The sequence below is a fragment of the Notolepis coatsorum genome (assembly GCF_963971535.1).
Source record: "Notolepis coatsorum genome assembly, chromosome: 1".
Taxonomy (NCBI): Eukaryota; Metazoa; Chordata; class Actinopteri; order Aulopiformes; family Paralepididae; genus Notolepis; species Notolepis coatsorum.
Window position 1 is genome coordinate 167,999,251 of NC_140165.1, and position 23,205 is coordinate 168,022,455.

Below are 23,205 nucleotides of genomic sequence, written 5' to 3' on the forward strand. Positions count from 1 at the left end.
CATCATATTTAGATATCGTGTACTGTATGGCCAGTAGTTAAAGTACATAAAGCGGTAGTGGTTTAATGATACCATACTTATCAATACAGTCAGGGAATTGTACCCCTCAGTTACAGTTATCACTATGTAATTTATAGCGCCGTTATCATTACCTATCGTGAAACCGGAAGTGGAACCAAAACTACAATTCCCAACCGGAAATCACTACCGGAAATCACTTTCCTGGCTTCCTTGTATAACGTTAACTCGTCTCTCAATGCTTTGCGATATCAGCCGGTTCGTTCTTAACTCAATAAAACACCTCGGCGGGTTATAATACTGTGCACATACAAACAAGACTCAAACAGACAAACAAACGAAAATACATAAAAGTTAACGTGTGTATATACCTGGTCTGTATTGGATCGCTTGTTCGTTTAGTCGGCCAGCACTCTGCTGCGACAAGGCATTTATACCCTTGATCTATCTATACATCGTCTTTTAAAACATAACGACCGAATCCTGAACTTCGAAATTTAATAGCGATATATTCGATTATATATACCTTTTAATCATACTCTCGGTCCCTTTAACCCGCAATTAATGTCCCGTTAAATGTACATTCACGTACTGCCGAGGCATCGCCGGTCTCCTTCCCGCTCTCTGTATGATTAATTGATTAATTCAATCCAAATATATCGTTTTCAGGAATGGAAGAGGTTGTGAGCTTAGTTTAAGGTTGCATCTATGAATATATATCGTTACTCTGTTAAATCTAATTAGATTATAACAGCTTCTCGGTCCTAACGTCCCGCCTCTTTGCCACAAGAATCATAGAATAGTTTCTAAGAGAGTAGCGTTTTCCAATGATATCACTCTAATAAGCTCACGTATCTCCTTTTGTTGCCTATATTTCAGCCTGAATTAGACTTGGGTTAGCAATCCGACAACCTTACTGTGTGCCTTAGCTTTTGGTCGGCTCCGACTCGACCAGGAATAGCACTTCAACCTATAGCAAATCCTATCAGAACCTCCTGATATAGGACCGGAGTACACGCGTTTCCCCCGTAACGAATCCCAATACAGCCCAGATATTCAATACACGTTATTCTATTGTCCAGCCATAGTCTCGAATATTAAAACACACAGTAAATGCTCACCTTGTGTAGAGAGAAGTGGGGATCACACCAATGTGTTCCAGATACCGGCCGGCCTAAACTAATCCTTTTCTCTCTACACCTGAGAACAGATCAGTCTGCACAAAACTCGAAGTTCGCGACGCCAAATTGTAGGATAATAATAGTACTCAAATAGGAATAGAGTCAAATGACTTGCTCACTCAGAGGGTCCAGATAATAAGGTTTATTACCCAGATCAAATCAAATCATTACAACAATAGAGAATATGGCTGGAGATCTTACCTAAACAGACCAGCTCCGTCAGTCAGGTAAAAAGATCCCGCTCCCCAGTCGGGGGAGCAGTTAAGTACCAGGTGAACAATGGGGGGGGTGAGGGAAGGGGAGGGGAGGAAGGGGGCGTAGTTCATACATCAATATATTCCACAGTAGTATATTGGCAACGTAATCCTCTAAGTACTGAGGTGTCTGCCGTCTACGCTGCGGGCGATCTACTTTAGGAGAACCGTTTTGTGGAGTGTTCATCATAGGCCATGTCAATATTAATACCACTATATTAATATTACACTAGTTACCCTCCGGCTCGAAGGACCAATTGTAACTGAGGGGTACAATTCCCTGACTGTATTGATAAGTATGGTATCATTAAACCACTACCGCTTTATGTACTTTAATTACTGGCCATACAGTACACGATATATGAATATGATGAACACTTCCCACAATGAAATCGGTTCCACACAAAGGTATAATCAAGTATTTAATGGAGCAAAAGGTACATATTATACTTTACATTATTCTTTGAATGCACTTGTAAGGCAAAGGAATGTGCGTAGGCAAATCAACAATGAATGTCCATTCTCTGGTTACGCAGGAGGTAATTATACAACCTGAATCTTAGGGAATTATATCTATGGTACACTAGTAATATAGCGGGAGATACTGGAAGGGGTTCCCCGTGGTTGTAAGCCAGCAGGGGTAGAAGATCTGTCGGTAGTAGGACGTCTGGTCAACGATGACTAAGGAGACTCCAGGTACAGGAGCCGGTGCAGTAGCCTCTTGATCCACAGACGAATACAGCTGTTCTCCGTAGACTGTAGCTCCACAGTGAAGAAAGCTAGTCGGCCCCAGGCTCTCTGAGGCGCCGACTCGACTTGACTCCTCGCGGGGTAAATCCAACACGTGCAGGCGTCGGCGATTATCCGCTCCATAAATCACAGGACCAAAGCAAATATATTCCAGCCGCAAAGGGCTATGTAGTCGTCGGGTAGATTAATCCAGTGTACATGTCCATACGGTTCTCGTCTAGGTCTCCTCGGGTGAAAGCGCCATGTGGTCAGCCCAGCCTGGATAAGAACTCTAGCTAATACGAGGAAGCGTTGGAGATGCTGGTCACTGTAGAACTTTAACCGCACAATACACTATACACAAATAGACTATTATTGACTTAATAGAAATATGTCGCACTCGACGGTATAGCGCCAAACTCTGACAATTCAGTTATTAATTCGCACGCGGTCTCAATGCTCTATTCTGGGGCCAAACAGGCCATACTTCACTGCACGTTGTATCGTGGGTGAGGCTTCAACTTATTGGGTTAACATACTAAGGGCTAAGGGGCTAAGGGGCTAAGGGGCTTCTGTATTCACCTGCGCCGTATTTATACGCACGGTGAACAAACTAGTGCCAATCTCATTTCGGTCGCGTATCCCTGGACAAGGCCGGGCATGTCCAGACACGTCTTGACGGTGACTTTGAACCTGACTCCGGAGGCCGGTCCCTGGCGCCGGTGGACCGCTGTCCAATAGGAGAATGAAATATTATGGTCTGTGCTAAAGGGATATTCCGTGTATATGTACAAGGAATATACAAGGGATATCAAACGATATACAAATACTATGCAATATATATCAATAAATAAATATATATATTCGGTTTAATCTGATCCTTTGTAACAGTGGCCATGCGCTCAAGGTAGAGGGGTCATGCAAACTCACATGTAAGCATAAAGAAAAAATACAAATGTTGGAATTTGATGTTGTAACCACTGATTCCCCCCCTGTATTGAGTTTAAGAGCATGCCTAGATCTGAACTTAGTAAAAATGATACACGTTGTGGATGCACAGTTAGAGAACCATATACAGGTAGAGAGCCTTGTTGACGTCAGACATGAGTTTTCAGATGTTTTTCAGGGTATTTGGCTATTCCCAGCTGAATGCAGTATCAGCATAGATCCAGCGGCAACGCCAGTTGTATACCCCCCCAGACGCATTCGATTCGCTCTCCGTGGTCATCTCAAAGAGGAACTGAACAGCATGGAGAAGTCAAGAGTCATTAAGAAAGTGACAGAACCCACAGACTGGGTCAACTGTAAAAACATGATGGCAGGCTACGAGTGTGTCTGGACCCCCGAGACCTCAACAAGGCGATCCAGAGGCCACACTACCCACTCCCAACATTGGACGACATAACACCAAAGCTTGCCGGAGCAAAGTACTTCAGTGTACTCAACGCAAGATCGGGTTATTGGGCGATCAAGCTGACTGAACAATCATCAAAGTTAACCACCTTTAACACGGTGCATGGAAGATACAGGTTCCTACGGCTCCCGTTTGGGATCATCTCAGCGCAGGATGAGTTCCAGAGACGGATCGACGACACGTATGAAGGACTATCTGGCGTTTCCGCCATCGTGGACGACGTGCTGGTCTACGGCCACACCAGAGCTGAGCATGATGCCAACCTGCGCGCCATGCTACAGAGGACAAGGGAAAGAGGAGTGAAACTGAACCCAGACAAGAGCGTCATCTGTGTGACCGAGGTAAGCTACTTCGGTCACAGACTGACACAGGAAGGCATTCGACCAGACCCAGACAAGGTCAAAACAATCAGGGAGATGGAGCCGCCAAAGAACAAGGCTGAGCTGGAAACAATCCTAGGAATGGTCACATACCTCTCAAAGTTTGCTCCAGGACTGTCTGACGTGAACGCGCCACTGCGCCAACTCGTGAAGGAAAGCAGTGAATTCCAGTGGGACTCTGTTCCAAGCGTTCCAACAGATGAAAGAGCTCATAACCCGTGAGCCAGGCCCCGTCCTCACATATTTCAACCACACCAAACCCGTGAGACTCCAGGTCGATGCCTCAAAAAGCGGACTAGGCGCAGTCTTACTGCAGGACGGCAAGCTAGTCGCGTACGCCTCAAAAGCTCTGAACAAGACCGAAGAGAACTATGCGCAAATAGAAAAAGAGCTGTACGCTGTCCTTTTCGGATGTAAGAGATTCCACCAGTATCTGTATGGCCGACAGGTGGTGGTCGAGTCGGACCACAAGCCACTCGAATCGATCCTCAGAAAATCACTCGCCGCTGCGCTGCCACGCCTGCAGCGCATGATACTGCAACTCCAAAGGTATGACATCGTCATCATGCACCGCCCGGGGAAAGACATTCCAGTGGCAGACACCCTGTCGAGAAAGTCTATCACCTACCACGACCGCACACTGAGTGAGGGTATGGATGCACAAGTACACACAGTCCTGAGCACCCTGCCAGTGAGCGACAACAAAATGACTGAGATCAGAGCAGCCACTGCGCAAGACCAACAGCTCATCGCTCTGAGACAGATCTGCGAGTCAGGATGGCCTGAGACACAAAAGACTTGTCCGCCCAGTGTCGCCGACTACTGGAACCACAGAGACGAGATCACAGTGATGGATGACGTCCTCTTTAAGGGTGAGAAAATTATCGTGCCACACACGCTGAGACAGGACATGTTAACACGCATACACACAGGCCACAAGGGTATAGAAAAGTCTAAAGAGAGGGCGAGGTAGGGCTGACCCCTATTAGTCGATTAGTCTACTAATCGGTCGAAAGGAGCCGTAGTCGACTAACCAACCTCTTAGTCGAATAGTAATTTTTATTTTTTTTACAGTATAATATTTTTATTTTATACATTTTTTTTATCATTCTTTCCAAAAGAAAATAGGCCTAGAAGCGTGGCTAACGCTAATGGCACACATACCAGAGGCTAACTGCCCACGAAAACAGGCACAGAGGCACTGAAAGAGGATTTCACCCATCTAATGAACACACTAGACTAGACAAATATCAAGATGTATCCATCAGTGGACCAATTGCATGCTTTTGCAGAGGACAAGAAGCCTTCAGTCGACTCCTTCAGACATTAAGCACCCCCCACAGCCCAAATGGAATGATAAAAAAATATATATATTTAATAATCCTTTTTTTTTTATATATATATTATATATATATATATATTTTTTTTTAGTCGACTAACGGCAAATTTTGGCCAATCATAGTCGACCATCCAAATCCTTAGTCGGGGACAGCCCTAGGGCGAGGGATGTGTTATTTTGGAAGATAGAGGAAATGGTAGGCTCATGTAGCACATGCCAACAGTATCGTAACTCCAACCCCAAAGAGCCAATGATATCTCACCAGATACCTGATCGACCATGGCAGACCGTTGCCACAGACCTCTTTACATGGAGAGGACTACATAGTCACAGTAGACTATTATAGCAGGTATATTGAGGTAGACAGACTACGCAGCACCACTACATCAGCCGTCGTACGAATGCTAAAAGCTCAGTTTGCACGGTTAGGCATACCAGAGACTGTAGTCAGTGACATGTTATAGCTCCAGTGAATTTAAGACATTCGCACAGGACTGGGACTTTATCCATGTAACTAGCAGTCCTACTTATGCCCAGAGCAATGGCCTCGCAGAAAAGGGAGTCCAGATTGCAAAGTCACTGCTAGAGAAGGCTAAAGTAGACAATAAGGATCCATACCTGAGTCTGTTAGAATACAGAAACACACCAGACAACCTCAAGTCACCCGCACAACTGCTCATGAGCAGACGCCTACGCTCTATCCTCCCTATCACAAGTCAGCAATTATGACTACAGGTTGTAAACCAGAACACAGTATGCGCCAAGAGGGAACTGTGTCAACAAAGACAGAAGCAGTACTATGATCGGACTGCAAGACCGCTGCCAACTCTGCGAGATGGAGACGCCACTGTCATTCAACCAGCAGGCTCTGAAAGGTCCTACCACGTTCGTACTGATGAAGGTCAGGAATACAGGCGCAAACGACGTCACCTGTTACAGACAAAAGGGACAAACCAAGGCACCCAACGAACAATGGTACAGGATGCCAACACACAGCAGCAGCCTGAGATGGCATCACCGGAATGTCCACCTGAGGACCCAGATGAACATTCTCAATGCATCACTACCAGATCTGGTCGCATCGTTAAGCCAAGAGTCAAGCTTGACATTTAAGATTCTAAGACTCTACTCAGTGGAGCACTTTCCCTCCATGCCGAATCCCTCTCTTCTCACACCGACTCATGTGGATCATGGTGAGGAGTGTGTGACTTGGGGGTGGGGAGGATGTAAAGGATGACAGTGGGGTAGGGGGGGGGGGGGTGTAGTAGCCTTGCAGCTGTGTTAGCTGGCACCACATTCTCAAACATCAGTGTTGTACTTGAAGTGCAATAGCATGCCCGGGGCTGTATTTTATTGTTGGATCTGTAGCATTCCAAGAGATATTTCCCCCTTGTGTGTGTGTTTCAAGTTTCTTTAATATTTGTCATACAGAAGTACAGAATACTTTTATACAAAATGCTTCTTACTGTTACGCTCCAGAGACTGTGCAAGACAAGATAAGTATGAAATAAAATAACATAGTAAAATTAGAAGTAAAAAAATGAGGTCACAGTGTTCAGTTTAGACATATGTACAATGTTCGATGCAGAATAGACGTAGTTACCATACAATATACAATACTGTGCAGTGTACTAATATACAATACTATATAGTGCAAGGCAGAAATGGGACGAGGTGCAATTTAGGTACAATTCACAGTAGGTGTACGAGTTGTAGTGCAAATCCTTTATCAATAAATATAAAGTGTAAAGTGTGTTTGTGTGATCTAAAGTGTGGAGAGTGGGTGCTGCAGTGTGTTGTTTGTTTGAGTGAGTGTGTGCGTGTGGGTGTGTGTGCTGTGTGCATTTGATGGTTGTTGCATAGTGTTTATTGTTCGTTTAGCAGCCTGATGGCCTGGGGATAGAAGCTTCTTCTGAGTCTTTCTGTGCTCGCCTTAAGACTCCGGTATCGCTTTCCTGACCGCAGCAGTTCAAAGAGGCAGTTGTTCGGGTGGCTGGAGTCCTTGATGATTCTCTTAGCCTTCCCCCTGCACCGCTTGTTGTAAATGTTCTGGAGGGTGGGAAGCCCCCCTCCAATTGTGCGTTCGGCTGAACGTGTCACTCTTTGTAGTCTGCTACGGTCTTGTGCAGTGCTATTCCCAAACCAGGAGGTGATGTTGCCGGTCAGGATGCTCTCTATTGTACATGAGTAGAAGTTCCTAAGGATCTTCTGACTGACTTGGAACTTCCTTAGGCGCCTGAGGAAGTAGAGGCGTTGTCGTGCCTTCTTCACAACACTGTCAACGTGTGTGGTCCATGTCAAGTCCTCGGATATGTAGGCTCCGAGGTACTTGAAACTGTTCACTCTCTCAACCGGTGCCCCATCGATGCTGAGGGGGCTGTAGTCCTTGACCCCCGACCTCCTGAAGTCCACATGTGTGTGTGTATGTGTGTGTGTGTGTGTGTGTGTGTGTGTGTGTGTGTGTGTGTGTGTGTGTGTGTGTGTGTGTGTGTGTGTGTGTGTGTGTGTGTGTGTGTGTGTGTGTGTGTGTGTGACCGTTTTCCATGATGGATTCGGAAAACGGATTATTATTTTCGTTTGGGACTTTTGAGTTTTTAACCTATTAGGAATTCAATGCGGCCAAAGTGGCGTGAACTATTTAAATAGTAAATAGCACTGCTATTTACAATCATCTCAGAGCTCAAAAGACCGTTTTCCATGATGGATTATAATGGATTATAGCCGGGTCAAGTGATTACAGGAAGTTGCTGTAACAAAATAGTTATTTCTCTATTTCGCCACTAAAAACGAATGTTTTCATATTTTTATTTAGTAGACCATCTCACATGGTGGAATATGCTATTTAAATAAATATTGGCACAGATAAAAAAATATATATATATATATTTCCGGCAGAATTTGTTTTGACCTCCCTACAAAGTACCCGTTTATTCGTTAACTCACAATTTAAGTCCCTCTTCCTCTTTGCGAGAGGTAGAAATATTGTATCACATCAAATAGGTTGTGTTGATACCACAAGAGAAGCAGCTTTGCCAGTTAAACCACCTTTCCTCGATTTGTCAGCTTCCACCAGAGCTCTGTGTGTGTGTGTGCGTGTGCGTGTGTGTGTGTGTGTGTGTGTGTGTGTGTGTGTGTGTGTGTGTGTGTGTGTGTGTGTGTGTGTGTGTGTGTGTGCGTGCATGCATGTGCTCACGCAGGGCGGTATATTTTCATCATGTAAAATCAACCCTTTATACAGGCCTAGATTTTCAGTAATTTCTGCACATAATACAAAGAATAATGGGGGAAAAAGTTTTTTTGCCAGAATTCCCTCTGAAAGACATTCCTTGGCATGCCAAGTTTTCTCTCACTCAGGAATCCTGTCAACTGTACCCGACACTCCTGTTTTATAGATATCTCTCCTCAATCTAATCAGAGTCACATGGTCATAACCGGTAGGGTCCCTGGGGACGGTCCTAACTGTCATAACTACATGCTCTCCCAGGACGAAAAACATATTTTAAAACAGCTCTATATTTATACAACACATATATTTGACAAAGTCTGTGCCATTGTACTTTAAACAGTATACTAAGGGTCCTTATAAATAAAATTATGCTTGCATGGGTACATATTCCAAGTGAAATCAGGGAGATGGCACGATTCATCTAGAGACGAACCCAGGGCTCTCTGGGACTTTGGTGGTCCGGGCCCCCTGATGGTCTGGGCCCCGAGGCCTTCACCCAGTGTGCCTGGTCGGTAATGTGCCCATGCACATGATGGCTTTGTTACCAGCAGGTGTGTCGCTATCAAGAGTGAGACGAGAGTTAACAACGGGACAGACAAGACCCTGGACAACAGCTTGTCCATCTGCATCCTCCACATTGTCCATGTGATTTTTGTACCAGTCTCATCCGGCTCCTCGCTCTGCAAAATCTTAATGACCTTGAGGAACTCCTCAATCTTTTGTTTTGCTACGTCTGTTCCCCCCCCCCCCACAAGGGCCTGAGAAGAGTACACACACCTCCAAACCTCCTGGAGATCAGTTCATAATAAGACTTTGAGGTAGCCATCTCCAAGAGGAAGCAATCAGAGTGAACATGAATGAATCTGCTGAGAAGTGCAGCTTTCATTCACATGGAAATCCTTCTGGTACTTACATTTAAGGGCATGCATAGGAAATGAACAGGCATGTATAGAACATGTACTTTTACCGTTGATACCAAATACGTCATATACTAGTGCTTCTCCTCAACGTATAGTCATAGGACTTTGTTGACTAATTGATTCGTTCATTTCTATTGACAAATTAGAAGAATTTTTTTTCCACATGCAGTCATGCAGATACTGATATTGTGCTTACAAGAGATGTGTAACATGAATGAACAACATTCATTCAGCATGAAAAAAAGTATTGAAAAAATCAAATAGACTCATTTAGTCTTTTAAATGTAGTCGTTTTACTCAGCCCAAATCGACCGATTGATTGATCTGCCTATTAAGTAGGGATTCTGAATGAAGGACTCTTTTACCCTAGTGATATATTCAGAATTTCGGACCCCTAGCCCTATTTGCTAGTTACCAATGATGTTGTTGATTGGTAAGAGAGTTCAAGAGTGCTGAGTCCTACACATGCTGTAGGAAATGGAGTCCAAGATTTTGAACTTAATCCCATTTCCTCCTTTGAGCTGTTTTCCTCAGTCTGGTGCTGCAATTGTTGATTGTGCTCACAGCGCGTGTGGCTTGGTTGGGCTGCGTCTATATTATTCCCAGCCCAAGAGTGCTTCGCGTTTCTCTGATTGGCCACAACGCCCATGTGACCGCGGCGCGCGGCAGAGCGGCAGAACGGAAATAGGCTGCTGCTCCGGCGAAAGAAAGACAGGCATTCTATTGCCATGCTCTGCGACAAACTCTAACCTTAACCAACTCAGAAAGAATGCCTAAACTTAACCCTAACCTTAACCAACTCCGAAAGAATGCCTAACCTTAACCCTAACCTTAACCAACTCCGAAAGAATGCCTAAACTTAACCCTAACCTTAACCAACTCCGAAAGAATGCCTAAACTTAACCCTAACCTTAACCAACTCCGAAAGAATGCCTAAACTTAACCCTAACCTTAACCAACTCCGAAAGAATGCCTAAACTTAACCCTAACCTCAACCAACTCCGAAAGAATGCCTAAACTTAACCCTAACCAACTCCGAAAGAATGCCTAAACTTAACCCTAACCTTAACCAACTCCGAAAGAATGCCTAAACTTAACCGGAGAAAGAATGCCTAAACTTAACCGGCGAAAGAAAGACAGACGCTAGTTACGTTTATATAGAGAGATGATAAATTAATTAAACGTATAAAAAAAAAAATTGAAGTGATTCGAACTTGTCACCAACGCACCGCAGGCTCCACAGCAAGCTGAGGAACGAGTTGAGCTAACCGTCGATGTTAAAACAGGGGGGATTACGGCTGCATAATGCCGCGGCAACCTATGCGCCGCTGCCGCTCTGCTCCGCTCTGCCTCTGCCGCGGGGCGTGCTAGGCGTTGTCGCGGCCAATCAGGGAAAACGCGGAAGCACTCTTGGGCTGGGATTAAAGAATAGGTGGTTGGGCTGCGCTCCAGCAGCTGGGAGGGGGGGGGGTGGCTGCTATGCCTTTGTCTCTCTCTCCCTGCTAGTCCAGGCATCGAGCGAGAGAGGAGAGAGAGAGAGAGAGAGAGAGTATTTTCACGGGCGCATCTCTCCCGCTCTGGTGGGGCTTGAAACAACACACACAGGTCATCAATTATTGACCGCAGACACAGAGTGTGTGACAAAACACATGCCAGCGATAAATATTTCACTGTCAGACATGATGACCAGATCTTTTTGTCAGTGGGGGGAGACCGTGTGAGCAACGATAATGTTGTAGACTAAACCCTGACGTACAGTTAACCACTCAGGAAGATAAACAGATGCGGTTTCTCAGTCAAAAGGCAAATGTTTTTTCATCCCACTCCGGTAGCAAAGGGTCGGGAGGTCAAACCTTCAGCCGTAATGTAATCAAATGGGAGCTCCGCCCAAAATGGTATTCAGAACCATATTCAGAAAAAGCCAAAGTCCCAGATGATACTTTCAATTGGTAGAACAAACAACCACTCCAATTATAGCCAACCCCTGTGCACACACATGGGCATTTGTTGGTTGATGATTTGTTGTAGAAAGGCCTGTCAAGTTTTTCATTCAAATGGCTACTCCCCTTAAATAGGAGCCTACAATGAGGATTTTGCATCCAAATGTTGTCCCAAGTCTCGACTACAATCGTGTGAAATCAGATTATTCTTTTCGTTTGGGACTTTTGAGTTTTTAACCTATTAGGAATTCAATGCGGCCAAAGTGGCGTGAACGTTCTGGCACTGCTATTTACAATCATCTCAGAGCTCAAAAAAGGTAGAAATATTGTATCACATCAAATAGGTTGTGTTGATACCACAAGAGAAGCAGCTTTGCCAGTTAAACCACCTTTCCTCGATTTGTGTGTGTGTGTGTGTGTGTGTGTGTGTGTGTGTGTGTGTGTGTGTGTGTGTGTGTGTGTGTGTGTGTGTGTGTGTGTGTGTGCGTGCGTGCGTGCGCAGATGTACGACAGTCGTGCCCCGTGGCTCTACGACTCTATTCACCTGCGCTCGTGGAAGAAGTGACGTCCAGATCAGTCATTGTGCAACAAAATATCCAGGCCGTGCAGGATTTTAAGTCACAAAAAATATTTACCTTCTCCCCAGAGTAAACAGAATATAGTTCCAGCGTTGGCGCGTCGCGGCTCGCAGTGTTTTGGAAGCCTGACAAAAATAATGTACGATGTTGTTCAAGTTGTTTATCATTCTTCCTTTTATCGCCCCCCCCCCCCGCAAGTAAAACTGCTGAGTTTAGACATTGTGAAGAGTATGATTCATGCGCATTGTGTGCTGTACACCCCCACCCCCCCACCTACTGACGGCTGCTTGGAAGCATCCCTCTTAGGAGGAGCGCACACCAGACAGTGTGACAGTGACGGAGGGGCTCCGTCTGGGACTCACTCTGGGAGGATCTTTCACCTCCACTGATAAAACGACAACATTGTAGTGGTGTGAATTAGGAAGCTAGTTCCTAATGTATTGGAACCTCATAGACAAACAAAGAAAATGACAAACAAAACGGGTGTTTATTAACACATTCTGGACATATTGCTGATATCCACTATCATGCACTCTTCCACTAATGAATCTTCCTTGTCTATATTACTACCTACTATACTAATATGTCTCTACAACTATGCCCTCAACACTGCAGCGCCAAAGTTTCAACACTGTTTGATGATCATTGTTACTCAGCTGAAAGAGTTGTGCCCTTCCTGCTGGCCTGTAACTGTTCCGCAACAGTAAGTGACTTCCGGGGTAGGCCTGATTGGCCCCGACAGGCACGTGACGCGGCAAACTCAGGACGCGCAACGAGGCTGCTGAGAGCTGTCGCGCGGAAATAGGCTGTCTATTGCCATTCTCTAACACAAACTCTAACCTTAACCAGCTCCTTAACAGCGCCTAAACTTAACCGTTCTAACCTTAACCAACTCCGAAACAATGCCTAACCTTAACCTTAACCTTAACCATGCCTAACCTTAACCATAGAAAGAATATTGCCATTCTCTAAGACAAACTCTAACCTTAACCAGCTCCTTAACAGCGCCTAAACTTAACCGTTCTAACCTTAACCAACTCCGAAACAATGCCTAACCTTAACCTTAACCTTAACCATGCCTAACCTTAACCGGCGAAAGAATACATGTTAAAAAAAAAATCACATTAAAAAAAAAATATTTGATGGGATTCGAACTCACCAACAACGGACCGGAGGATCGCAGGACCGCTGCTCTGCCAGGTGAGCTGAAGCGCCGAATGAAAGTCATGGCGTATTTGGACGGTTACGTAATTCCGCAAGCTCTGCCGCTCGGCAGAGAAAGTTGCGCGTCATGTGCCTGTCGGGGCCAATCAGGCCTACCCCGGAAGTAACTTACTGTTGCGGATAAGCTATAAGCTTCCTGCTGACCTGTTGTACACAACTTGTAAGTCGCTTTGGATAAAAGCGTAGCAGCTAAATGAATACATGTAAATGTAAATGTTATCTCACTTTTTACACAATGCCTATGCCCATGTAAATACAATAAGCTATACGTTAATATGGTTTACTTAAAAAGAATTGCGCTGGGCGCCCCAGTGGCGAACCACACAACACGCTGAGTCGCGGCACGGCCAACCCGGGTTCGATTCCCGAACCCGTCGTTATTTGTCGAATGTCTTCCCCCCACTCTGTCTCCCGTTTCACCTCTCTCTCTCTCTCTACTGGACTGCCCAGTAGAATAAAGCGATAAACGCTAAAAAATAAATATTTGAAAAAAAAAAGAATTGCGCTAACAGAACTTTATATTACCAAAAGCAAGAACAAACGCAATCAAATGAACCATTATGCATGAATGGATTTCACTCCCTAGACATATCACACAAGAAAACAGTAAAATGTTATTAAAACAGCATCTTTTGGCAAGGGATATTTGAACAGAGTTACAATTATGTGGTCAAATACTCTGTACTGATACTTCTGCATTGCCACAACATCATTATGTATCAACATCAATTTAGTTAGCCGTTAAATTAAGCGTGTATGAACAAATGTGTGGGCATATAGTTGTGTACAGTTAAGTATTCTTAGCTATACACTTTTAGCGTTTCATACTTTTTTCAGACTTGTACTTGTCCTGTGATCGTCCTGCAGCACTTTGTTCCTATAGAAGAGCTCTGGAGAGATCACTGTTTCAGTGTTTAGTTTATTCCACCATGTTAACCTTCACAACTGTCTGTCAGACACAATGGTGCTTCTTCCAAACAGTGAGCTGCTGTTGGCTGTTTGGTTGTTCTGAAATAACAGAGTGATTAGCAGCAGCTGCTGACAGAACACAGTAAACTAAGCATGCCCACAATCTACATCAGACTTTAAGATCAGGAAGCGCAAGATGTTTGCATGCCTCAGTATTCATTAGAATCATTAGTGACTGGAATAATGACATTTCTCTTATGCAAATGTAAAACAAATAAATAAGTCAGGTCAGGAGAAGGGCTTGGCTTTGGGATGTTGGAAATAATGGATATGTCTGAATAATTGGTTATTTTAGAGATATTTCCTAGATTTCAAACTTTTCGCTGAACTTTAAAAAAAAATGTCTTGTTGGATAGAAAGAAACATCATTCCTATATGTTTGATTATTCATGCTAATAATCCTAGTACAAACCAAATGACACAGACTATATTGATTCTAAATTATGGTAAATGGCTGCTTTTATCCAAAGCGCTTTACACTTTGTTCCTCACATTTTACCTGTTCACTCACACATTCACACACCAACGGCGGAGGCAACCATGCAAGGTGCCAACCTGCTCATCGGGAGCAATATTAAGGGTTAAGTGTCTTGCTCAAGGACACATCGACACGCTGCCCGGGAGGAGCGGGAATCGAGCCGGGAACCTCCGGATTGCCAGACGACTGCTCTACCTCATGAGCCACTGTCGCCCACCAATGATGATCATGAACACTGTGTCATGCCTCATAATACCTACAATACACCCACCAAACAAATAAAGGTTGAGCAGTAGCTCATCCCTAGTTGGAAACTGAATATGGAATTGACATGATACACAATTTCCAAATGCTATTATTGGATTATAAGTGTGCATACACTGTAATCACACAAACTCATTGGAACTTTTTAGGATTCTGAGTGTACACTTTGAATACTCCTCATTGCATTGAATATGGTTACATATTTATTTTTGTAATTCCGTAGGCCCCAGTTCTTTTAAATGGCATTGATCTGAATAGATTGTTCTGTGTACACACAGGTAAATCGGAGAGACCTTCCTTTCTTGCCTATGGGAGGGAGCCTGAAGCATCCAACTGCCAGGTATGTTTTCAAATCAGTTTTTAAATGTTCTCTCGATGTTGCTCTCAAACTTATGATCTTTGGTTGCTTAGTTACTTTTATTTTTTTATTTTTTTTTTATCTTTTCCCCCCTCCATTTTCTTCCGATTTTTCTCCCATCCCAATGTTAGTCGTATGCCAATTCCCAGTCCCTTCCTGGTCGCTGCGCACTTACCCCCCACAGTCAGATCATCTGGGAGAGTGGAGGCTACCACGTGCTTCCTCCGACACACGTCCAGCCAATCACCGCTTCTTTTCACCTGGCAGCGCGGATCCTCCCTGAGAGGGCGTAGCGTGTGGGAGGACCACACTATCCCCCTCAGGTCCTATCCGCGCTTAGCAGGCGCCCCGACCGAACTGTAGGAGTCGCTGTTTACAACGACCCGGACCCACCCCGCCAGCTTCTCCCACCCTCTAATACAGCCAATTATATTAGTGTGGACGGCCAGCCAAGCTGGTGACAACCCCGGAGCTGTGAGCTGGATTGGTGACGAACGCAATCTCCGCTCGGCCACCTAACCGCCTGCTTAGTTACTTTGTTTATACCCAACTGATATATTAGTAAATGTAAATTACATGTCCAGCAAGTCAGACAAGATCTTGTTTTGTTTATGATATAAGGCCTGATTACAGTAGATCAAAAATGATCACAGGGTGGACGGAATAATGATGTGTGAGAAAGCTCATGAGAATTATTTTGAAAGAATTATAAGCAAAGAAGCAAATTATTGGAAGAAATATAAATATTGGCCACCAGGGTTATAGCACAAGCAGTGAACAACTTTCAGCACGTCCATTAAGCCATGGCCACTGAGCAAGGCCCAGCTTTCTTTTCCAAAGCCATACAGATGGTCGACACAAGATCTTGGTTGTGTGCACAGCTCCCTCTCTATCGATTCTCTTTTCTTCACTGGACTACGACGGCCTTCTGATAACATTCCTCGAAAGAATGGCCCGTTCTTGATGCGACTGTCTGTCCTCGTCTTGTACACCCATGTTCAGTGTACTTACACAGTGTATTCAATTAAATTGTGATTGAGGTTTGCATGTCGAGAATCCTATGAGCTTTTCCCAGATTAGGTTTGGAGCCAGGGCCACGAAGATGTCTTTGGAAGATAGAGCTGTCCTGTGGCTTTAAATCTTTTTTTAAAAATTTTTATCCACTTTTTCTCCCATTTTTCTATATTTTCTCCCATCCCAATTTCGTATCATCCAATTCAACCCTCCCCTGTCACGGACGCTGTTTCTTGCCTCCCACAAGCCGGCTGCAATGTGGACTAAGTCATACATAGCACAAGTCCCCTCCGGTACTTGAGGTAACAGCAGTCGCATCTTTTCACCTGCGCAGCTCGATCTCTCAGTGGCGAGGAGTAACGCGTGGGAGGCTCACGTTGCCCCCGACACTTCCTGATTTACTGCGCAGGCGCACCAACTGACCTGTAGGAGTCGCTGTCCACAACGCCCGATCCCCACCCATCAGTTTCCCAGCCCCTAATACGGCCAATGTGTATTAGTACGGACGACCAGCTAAACTGAAAGCAAATGTGGAGCGCTGGGCTCGAACAGACGAGCCCAGCGTCTCCAGCATTTTGTGGCGAGCGCCTTGCCCACTACGCCACATAGCCGCCCTGTGGCTTTAAATCTTAAAGGTCAAGGAAGCCTCTGCCCCCACTGATCCACTTGTTAATAACCCCAAGCTAGAAACAATTCATCTCACCAGGGAGGTCCAATTCGGTTGTGTTATTGTTTCAGGAAAAAAAGAAGGCTCTGTCAAATCTTGCTTTTGTGTTTGCAAATCTGTTAGATGATCTAAGGTAATATATACGGGGTGGGGGTCCACTGCTTTTCCTGCCATAACAGTTATCCAGAATCACTTGTGAGCACTCTGCCAAAACTAAGCACACTGCCCCGACACTGACATATGTGTGTTTCAACAATGGGGAATCAGTCAGTTAAGGAAATTCACTATTGTACGCCAACCCTCCGGTTCCGGCAAAAATAAAACATTGTGAAATGATGCGACAATTAATTACCCATGTGGTGCTTGGAGAAAAGCTTCCCAGAGATGACATCTCCTGAGTCACAGTGTTCCTGGAAGTGAAATGATAATTACCACAATAAACTCTTCTTTTTAAAATATGTCATACAATAAGATAAGATAAGATATTCCTTTATAGATCCCCTTGGGGAAATTTGGGTGTCATAGCAGCATGGGGGGTGGAGGGGGGAGGGGAGGTACAGGTAAGGGCAGGGTAACAGTAGAAATACATACAATGGGGGGGGCGGAGCTGAGTGATCATGGAGTAGACGTGTTTCACATGAGCTCCCTTCTACCGTGCTGAATATACGTTTCTCCCCATTAGTCTTTATTTTATTTTTATTTGTTTTTTATCTGTTTGCTAGGTCGTCGTGTTTAGTATGCATTCATCGACTTTTTTCGACTTTCTACGATGACGGGGGTGGAAACCAGAGCCATGAAGCCATGCGCCACAACCAGCAAACCATCCCCGCCGGGCCTGGCCACATCGTCGCCCGTTGTCGGGGAGTTAAGCGAAGCTGTGCTCTTGGTCATGACCAAGCTACACGCAGACTCTGAGACACGCATCGCTGAAGCACAGAAGAAAGTGTTGGCGGATTTTTGTGTCAGCCTCCGTCGTGAGATATCAGAAGAAATACGGCTGGCGGTAGTACCGCTGACAGACAAGATGGAGACGATTCACGCTGCCTCATCGGCTAATGCTAACGAACTAGCCATGCTAACGACGGAGGTATCATTACAGTGCGAGAAGATGGCGGGTCTCGAATCCGCCCTGCTGGCTAGGCAGGCTGAAGTCAACAAACTATAGTCGGCAATGGAGGAGATGCAGTCCCGGGATAGACGCCACAACGTCAGGATTGTTGGAGTACCGGAGACCAGCGGTGAAGGCCGTCTTTCTGAGACCGTGCCCGAACTGCTGCAGAAAATACTAGGGACGGACGTCCTCCCTTCGCCTCCAGTCTGTGAATCGGCCTACAGAGCGGGCAGGTTTTCTCCCGGCGTGAACAAAGAGCCGAGGCCCATCATAGTCAAGCTGAACAGACTCCAGCAGAGAGAACTCATCATGCGGTCGGCTCGTACCAGAAGGGGTAATCTGAGGCTTGGCGATCACAAAGTGGCCATTTTCGAAGACTTTACACCGGAGGTTCAAGCACAGAGGCGAATACAAGGTGGTCCTGACTAAGCTATGGAAACTAGGCCTGAGGCCCACGTTATTCGCTCCCGCGAAAGTATCTGTGTTGGAGAAGGTCGGTGGTCAGCGTTTGTTTTGGTCGTTGGCTAAAGCGAAGGAATATCTCTCGGAGATACCCGAGTCTGTTGATATCTATGGCGGGTGAGTGACTTGGCGGTTTGGGCCTATATACATTGATTAGGCCGACTATTCACAAATACTTGCTGTCATGCCCAGACATGCTAACTGCCCAATGCCCATCCAACTAGCGGGGCTTCCCAATGACTTCTGTTACTTGCTAAAGCTGACCTCATGGTCGTACTTGTGTATCGCCTCTTTGGAAGCTAACGAGCTAGCTGAACGATGTACATAATAGGCTAACGTGCTATCCGGATTCATCACTAGCTTACGCGCTAGCCTCGGGCTAACCAGCGGGCTTCGTCTATAGTCTGCGCTGAGACACTCGAGACCCGTTAATGGTTACGTATTTTGGTTGCTGTTGCTGTTCAAAGGGACATTGGTTTGCACAATTCAAGAGTGATCGAATCCCTAACTAACTTCTGGTATGCTTTTATTTTTATATCCAGGTTGTTTTGAGCTTTGGGATCCATAGTAGAAGCCAAGGTCGGTTGAATATGCATATACAATATATGATAACAGGTTGGGTCGGGTATGGCTTGCACTTCATGGCTATATGGTTATATGGCTTGCACTTTAGCCATGCCCCTCTTTTCCTTTATTTTTTCTTACTTATTGTCGCTGTTTTTATGTCATCTGTATGCGCGATTTAAATGTGATCCGATTCTACCTTGGACTAACTGCTGGTTTGCCTTAATTTTGTTTTGAATTTTCCGTGATCCATTTATGCTATAACGTTGCGACATTAATATGCAGACTCCAAGGTAGATGGTTACAGGGTTGATGCTGAGTAATTATATAATAATTATTGTCGCTGTTTTAATGGCATTTGAATGAGCAATTTAACTGTGATTCGATCCTACCTTGGACTAACTGCTCCGACCGATATCTTTATTGAAACAATGTATGATAACAGGTGGTGTCAGGTGTTGCCTATTACCATCCCCGGATTAATTAATGAATGTGTTTAATTCTATTCTTACATAGGTTATGTCATTTCAGCCGTTGTGCCTGATCAGAGGGACAGCTAAAGGGGTGCATTTTGACCATAACACCTTTTTTTCCCTTCCTTTTTTTTTGTCATTGTTTAATTGACATTGTTCACACAATTTTGCACAATTAACCTGTGACCCGATCCTGCCTTAGACTATCGGCTGGGATGCTTTAATTTAATTTTGTTTTGAATTTTCCTGTACCCATTTGGGCTTTAACATTGTGACGTTGAAGCGCAGATTCGGAAATAGATGGTTGCAGGTTGATGTGGAGTTATTATTTAATAATGGCTATTTTTACCATTATGGTTGTCTTATGTTGGGGCCAAGGCTCAGGTGGTTTTCGACCGATATCTTTATTGAATTTTATTTTTATTATTATTTGTGTTTATTGGACTAGTGGGGGTTTACTCAGGGGTTTATCTAGAGGGGGGTTGGAGTGGGGAGCGTCTTATTGGATCCATGTCTCTAGTGGGAAGTGATAGGAAGATGACCATCCTCAGGGGATGGGGCATAGGGTGGGGATTGGAGAGTGGGCATAGGGGGCCTTATAATAGGACGGGGGGGTTAGGGTTTAGAGTAGAAGGAGGGGGGGTTGTAGCTGGGGTGGTATTTTTATGTGTTTTATGTACTGTTGTCTTATATGTGTGTAATTGTTCCTCCTCTGAACTCCTGGGATTGACCGTCCGGGCCCGCCGGGATCAGCACCTCTGTACTCAGCCTGGCTGCACTGGTATGTTCTCTACGCACTTATACAAGCTCGACCATGGCTAAATTGAATATTTTAATTTGGAACGCAGGAGGGCTTAACGCCCCACACAAGCGTGCCAGTGTCCTTTGGCTATTGAAGAGGAGAAATATTGACCTTGCTCTCCTTAGTGAGACGCATTTATTGGTAGGTGACGTGTCAAGACTGGCAAATCGGCAATATCACGTTATCTCCTCATCCTCAGCCGATGATAAGACGAAAGGAGTAGTCATAGTTACAAGACGTAACCTTGATATCAAAATCTTGGATGTATGGTCGGACACGGAGGGAAGGATTACTATAGCAAAAGTTGAATTCTTGCATAGGAAGATGGCTATAATAGCATTGTATGCTCCTAACACATTTGATTCAGCGTTCTATAATACAATCACGAAGAATATGTTGGAACTTAATGGATACGCTCTCATTGTGGGTGGCGATTTTAATGCGTGCTGGGATGCAGAGATGGATAGGTCCGGGCCCTCTGAAACGAGCGACCAAAAACGGGCCTCTAAGGCCCTTAGGATGTGGGCCAAAGACACGGGGCTCACAGACCTTTGGCGCTTATGCAACCCCACCCTCAAAGATTACTCTCACCTGTCAGCCAGACACAAAAGCTTCTCTCGAATTGACTATGCATTCGCGTCCCCTAATATGTTTGATAGTTTCGATGTCTCATTGGTTCCCTTGGCTCTCTCAGACCACAAGGGGATTTTCCTTACGGCAACCTTTGGCAGGCTCTCCGCAAGAGCTCCCAGATGGCGTTTTAATTCGACCTTGCTAAAGAACGATGACTTCTGTTCTGAGTTCAGGAGTAAACTAGCTGAATTTTTGCAGATCAACGTTGGCACAGTAGAAGACCCTAGGGTCCTGTGGAACTCATTGAAAGGATTTATCAGGGGTCATGTCACACTATTTGCCTCCAATTTGCGAAAATCCCGGTCAAAAAAGCTAGAAGGACTGGAATCATTATATGCGGACCTATACGCATCCTTGCAAACTAACTATAATGAACGACTAAACACACAACGTAAGATAGTCAAAAAAGAAATAAACTCCATACTTAAACAACAGTCTGAGTTCTTGATACATAGGACAAGACAAAATTACTATTTTCACGGCTCCAGACCTAGCCATCTATTGGCAATGAAAATACGCTCAAATGATCATTTCTCGGATATCCCCTCGATTAGGACGAGCCAGGGTGCAGTCACTACTGATTCGAAAAAGATCAATGACACTTTTAAAGAGTTTTACTCACAGTTATATAGCTCAGAGGGTAATCTTGATGACTCTAAATTTGAATCGTTCATTGGCGGGCTTGAGATACCCCACATTTCTGAGGAAGAGGCCAAGGAACTGGGGAGACCGATTACTCTCGTAGAATTGAGGGAGACGATTGTTGAAATGCAGAGGGGTAAGGCACCAGGCTGGGATGGTATTCCACCCGAAGTGTATTTAGCTTTCTGGGACCAACTGGGTCCATTGATGCTCGATATGATCAATTACGCTATCGAACAAGGGGAGTTCTCAAGAGATGTCAATATGGCGTTGATTTCTTTACTTCTCAAGAAGGACAAAGATCCCAATGATTGTGGTAGCTATAGACCCTTGAGTCTTCTCGGGCCGATTTAAAGGTGTTTGCCAAGGTGCTGGCCCGTCGCCTGCAGAGATTTATGTCTGTATTGGTACACTGCGATCAAACTGGTTTTATCCCGGGGCGTCTGGCTGCAGATAATCTTAGGAGGCTGTTGCATGTAATCGATAACAGTAAAGACAATACAACTCCATCCACAGTTCTGTCTTTGGATGCCATGAAGGCGTTTGACAGACTTGAGTGGTCATACCTGTGGAAGGTACTTGAGGTCATGGGTCTTGGAAAGAGTTTTATTCATATGATTAAAGTCCTGTATGCCTCGCCGTCTGCGATGATACTGACAGGCAAAAACTGTTCCACACTCTTTCCAGTCTCCAGATCTTCTAGACAGGGTTGCCCTCTGAGCCCGGGACTGTTCGCGCTTTCCCTCGAACCTTTGGCCCAATTTATTAGGCAATCGGAGGACATCGTCCCCATAATGGTCAACAATACTCCACACAAAATTGCTCTCTATGCGGATGACCTGCTGATTTTCATGGACGACCCATCCCGGTCGGCCACAAAATTATTGAGGATAATCGACGACTTTGGTAAATTGTCAGGTTTTAAGATTAACTGGAACAAATCAGCCTGCCTACCTCTTAATGATCTGGCCAAGGCGGTACGACTACCAGCTGATATCCCCATAGTAGAACATTTTAAATACTTGGGCATAGAGATATTCCCCACGCTGAACCAAATTACTAAGTACAACTTCACGGGTACTTATGATAAAATACGCCAGGATCTAGACAGGTGGTCGTCCCTTCCTAACTCCTTACAAGCCCGGGCTTCCATAATCAAAATGAACATCCTGCCTAGGATAAATTTTATTAGCTCAATGCTCCCCCTGCCCCCTCCAATAGACCACTGGCGCAAGGTACAATCGATGGTATCTAAGTTTATCTGGAATAACAAACGCCCGAGAATCAAAAGGGCTACTACTCAACGTAGAAAACAAGATGGGGGCCTCGCAATCCCTGATTTTAAACTTTATTTCTGGTCCTTTTCACTGAGACCTCTGATGTGCTGGCTGGACCCTGTAGAGGCTGTATCGTGGCGCTCCTTAGAAGCGGCGGCGGTATCTCCGCTAAGATTGCAGGATGTAGTGTACTCCACTGTCTCTATTTTGAAATGCCGGCTGAGGTATGGACCGATCATAACTCACGTGATCCAAACGTGGCGTAATGTACAGAGGTCGTGTGGGGTT

The 23,205-nt window shown here is 45.0% G+C and overlaps 1 protein-coding gene across 1 annotated transcript in view; it reads left to right on the plus strand.

Moving 5' to 3' along the window:
- The window catches only part of tcf12 (transcription factor 12), a gene marked incomplete at its 5' end in the record, with an annotated part of 523,457 nt that overhangs the window by 193,316 nt on the left and 306,936 nt on the right, over positions 1 to 23,205 (plus strand). The window contains 1 exon segment of the mRNA XM_084330674.1: positions 15,193 to 15,254. Within this exon segment, the coding sequence (XP_084186800.1) occupies positions 15,193 to 15,254 (62 nt within the window).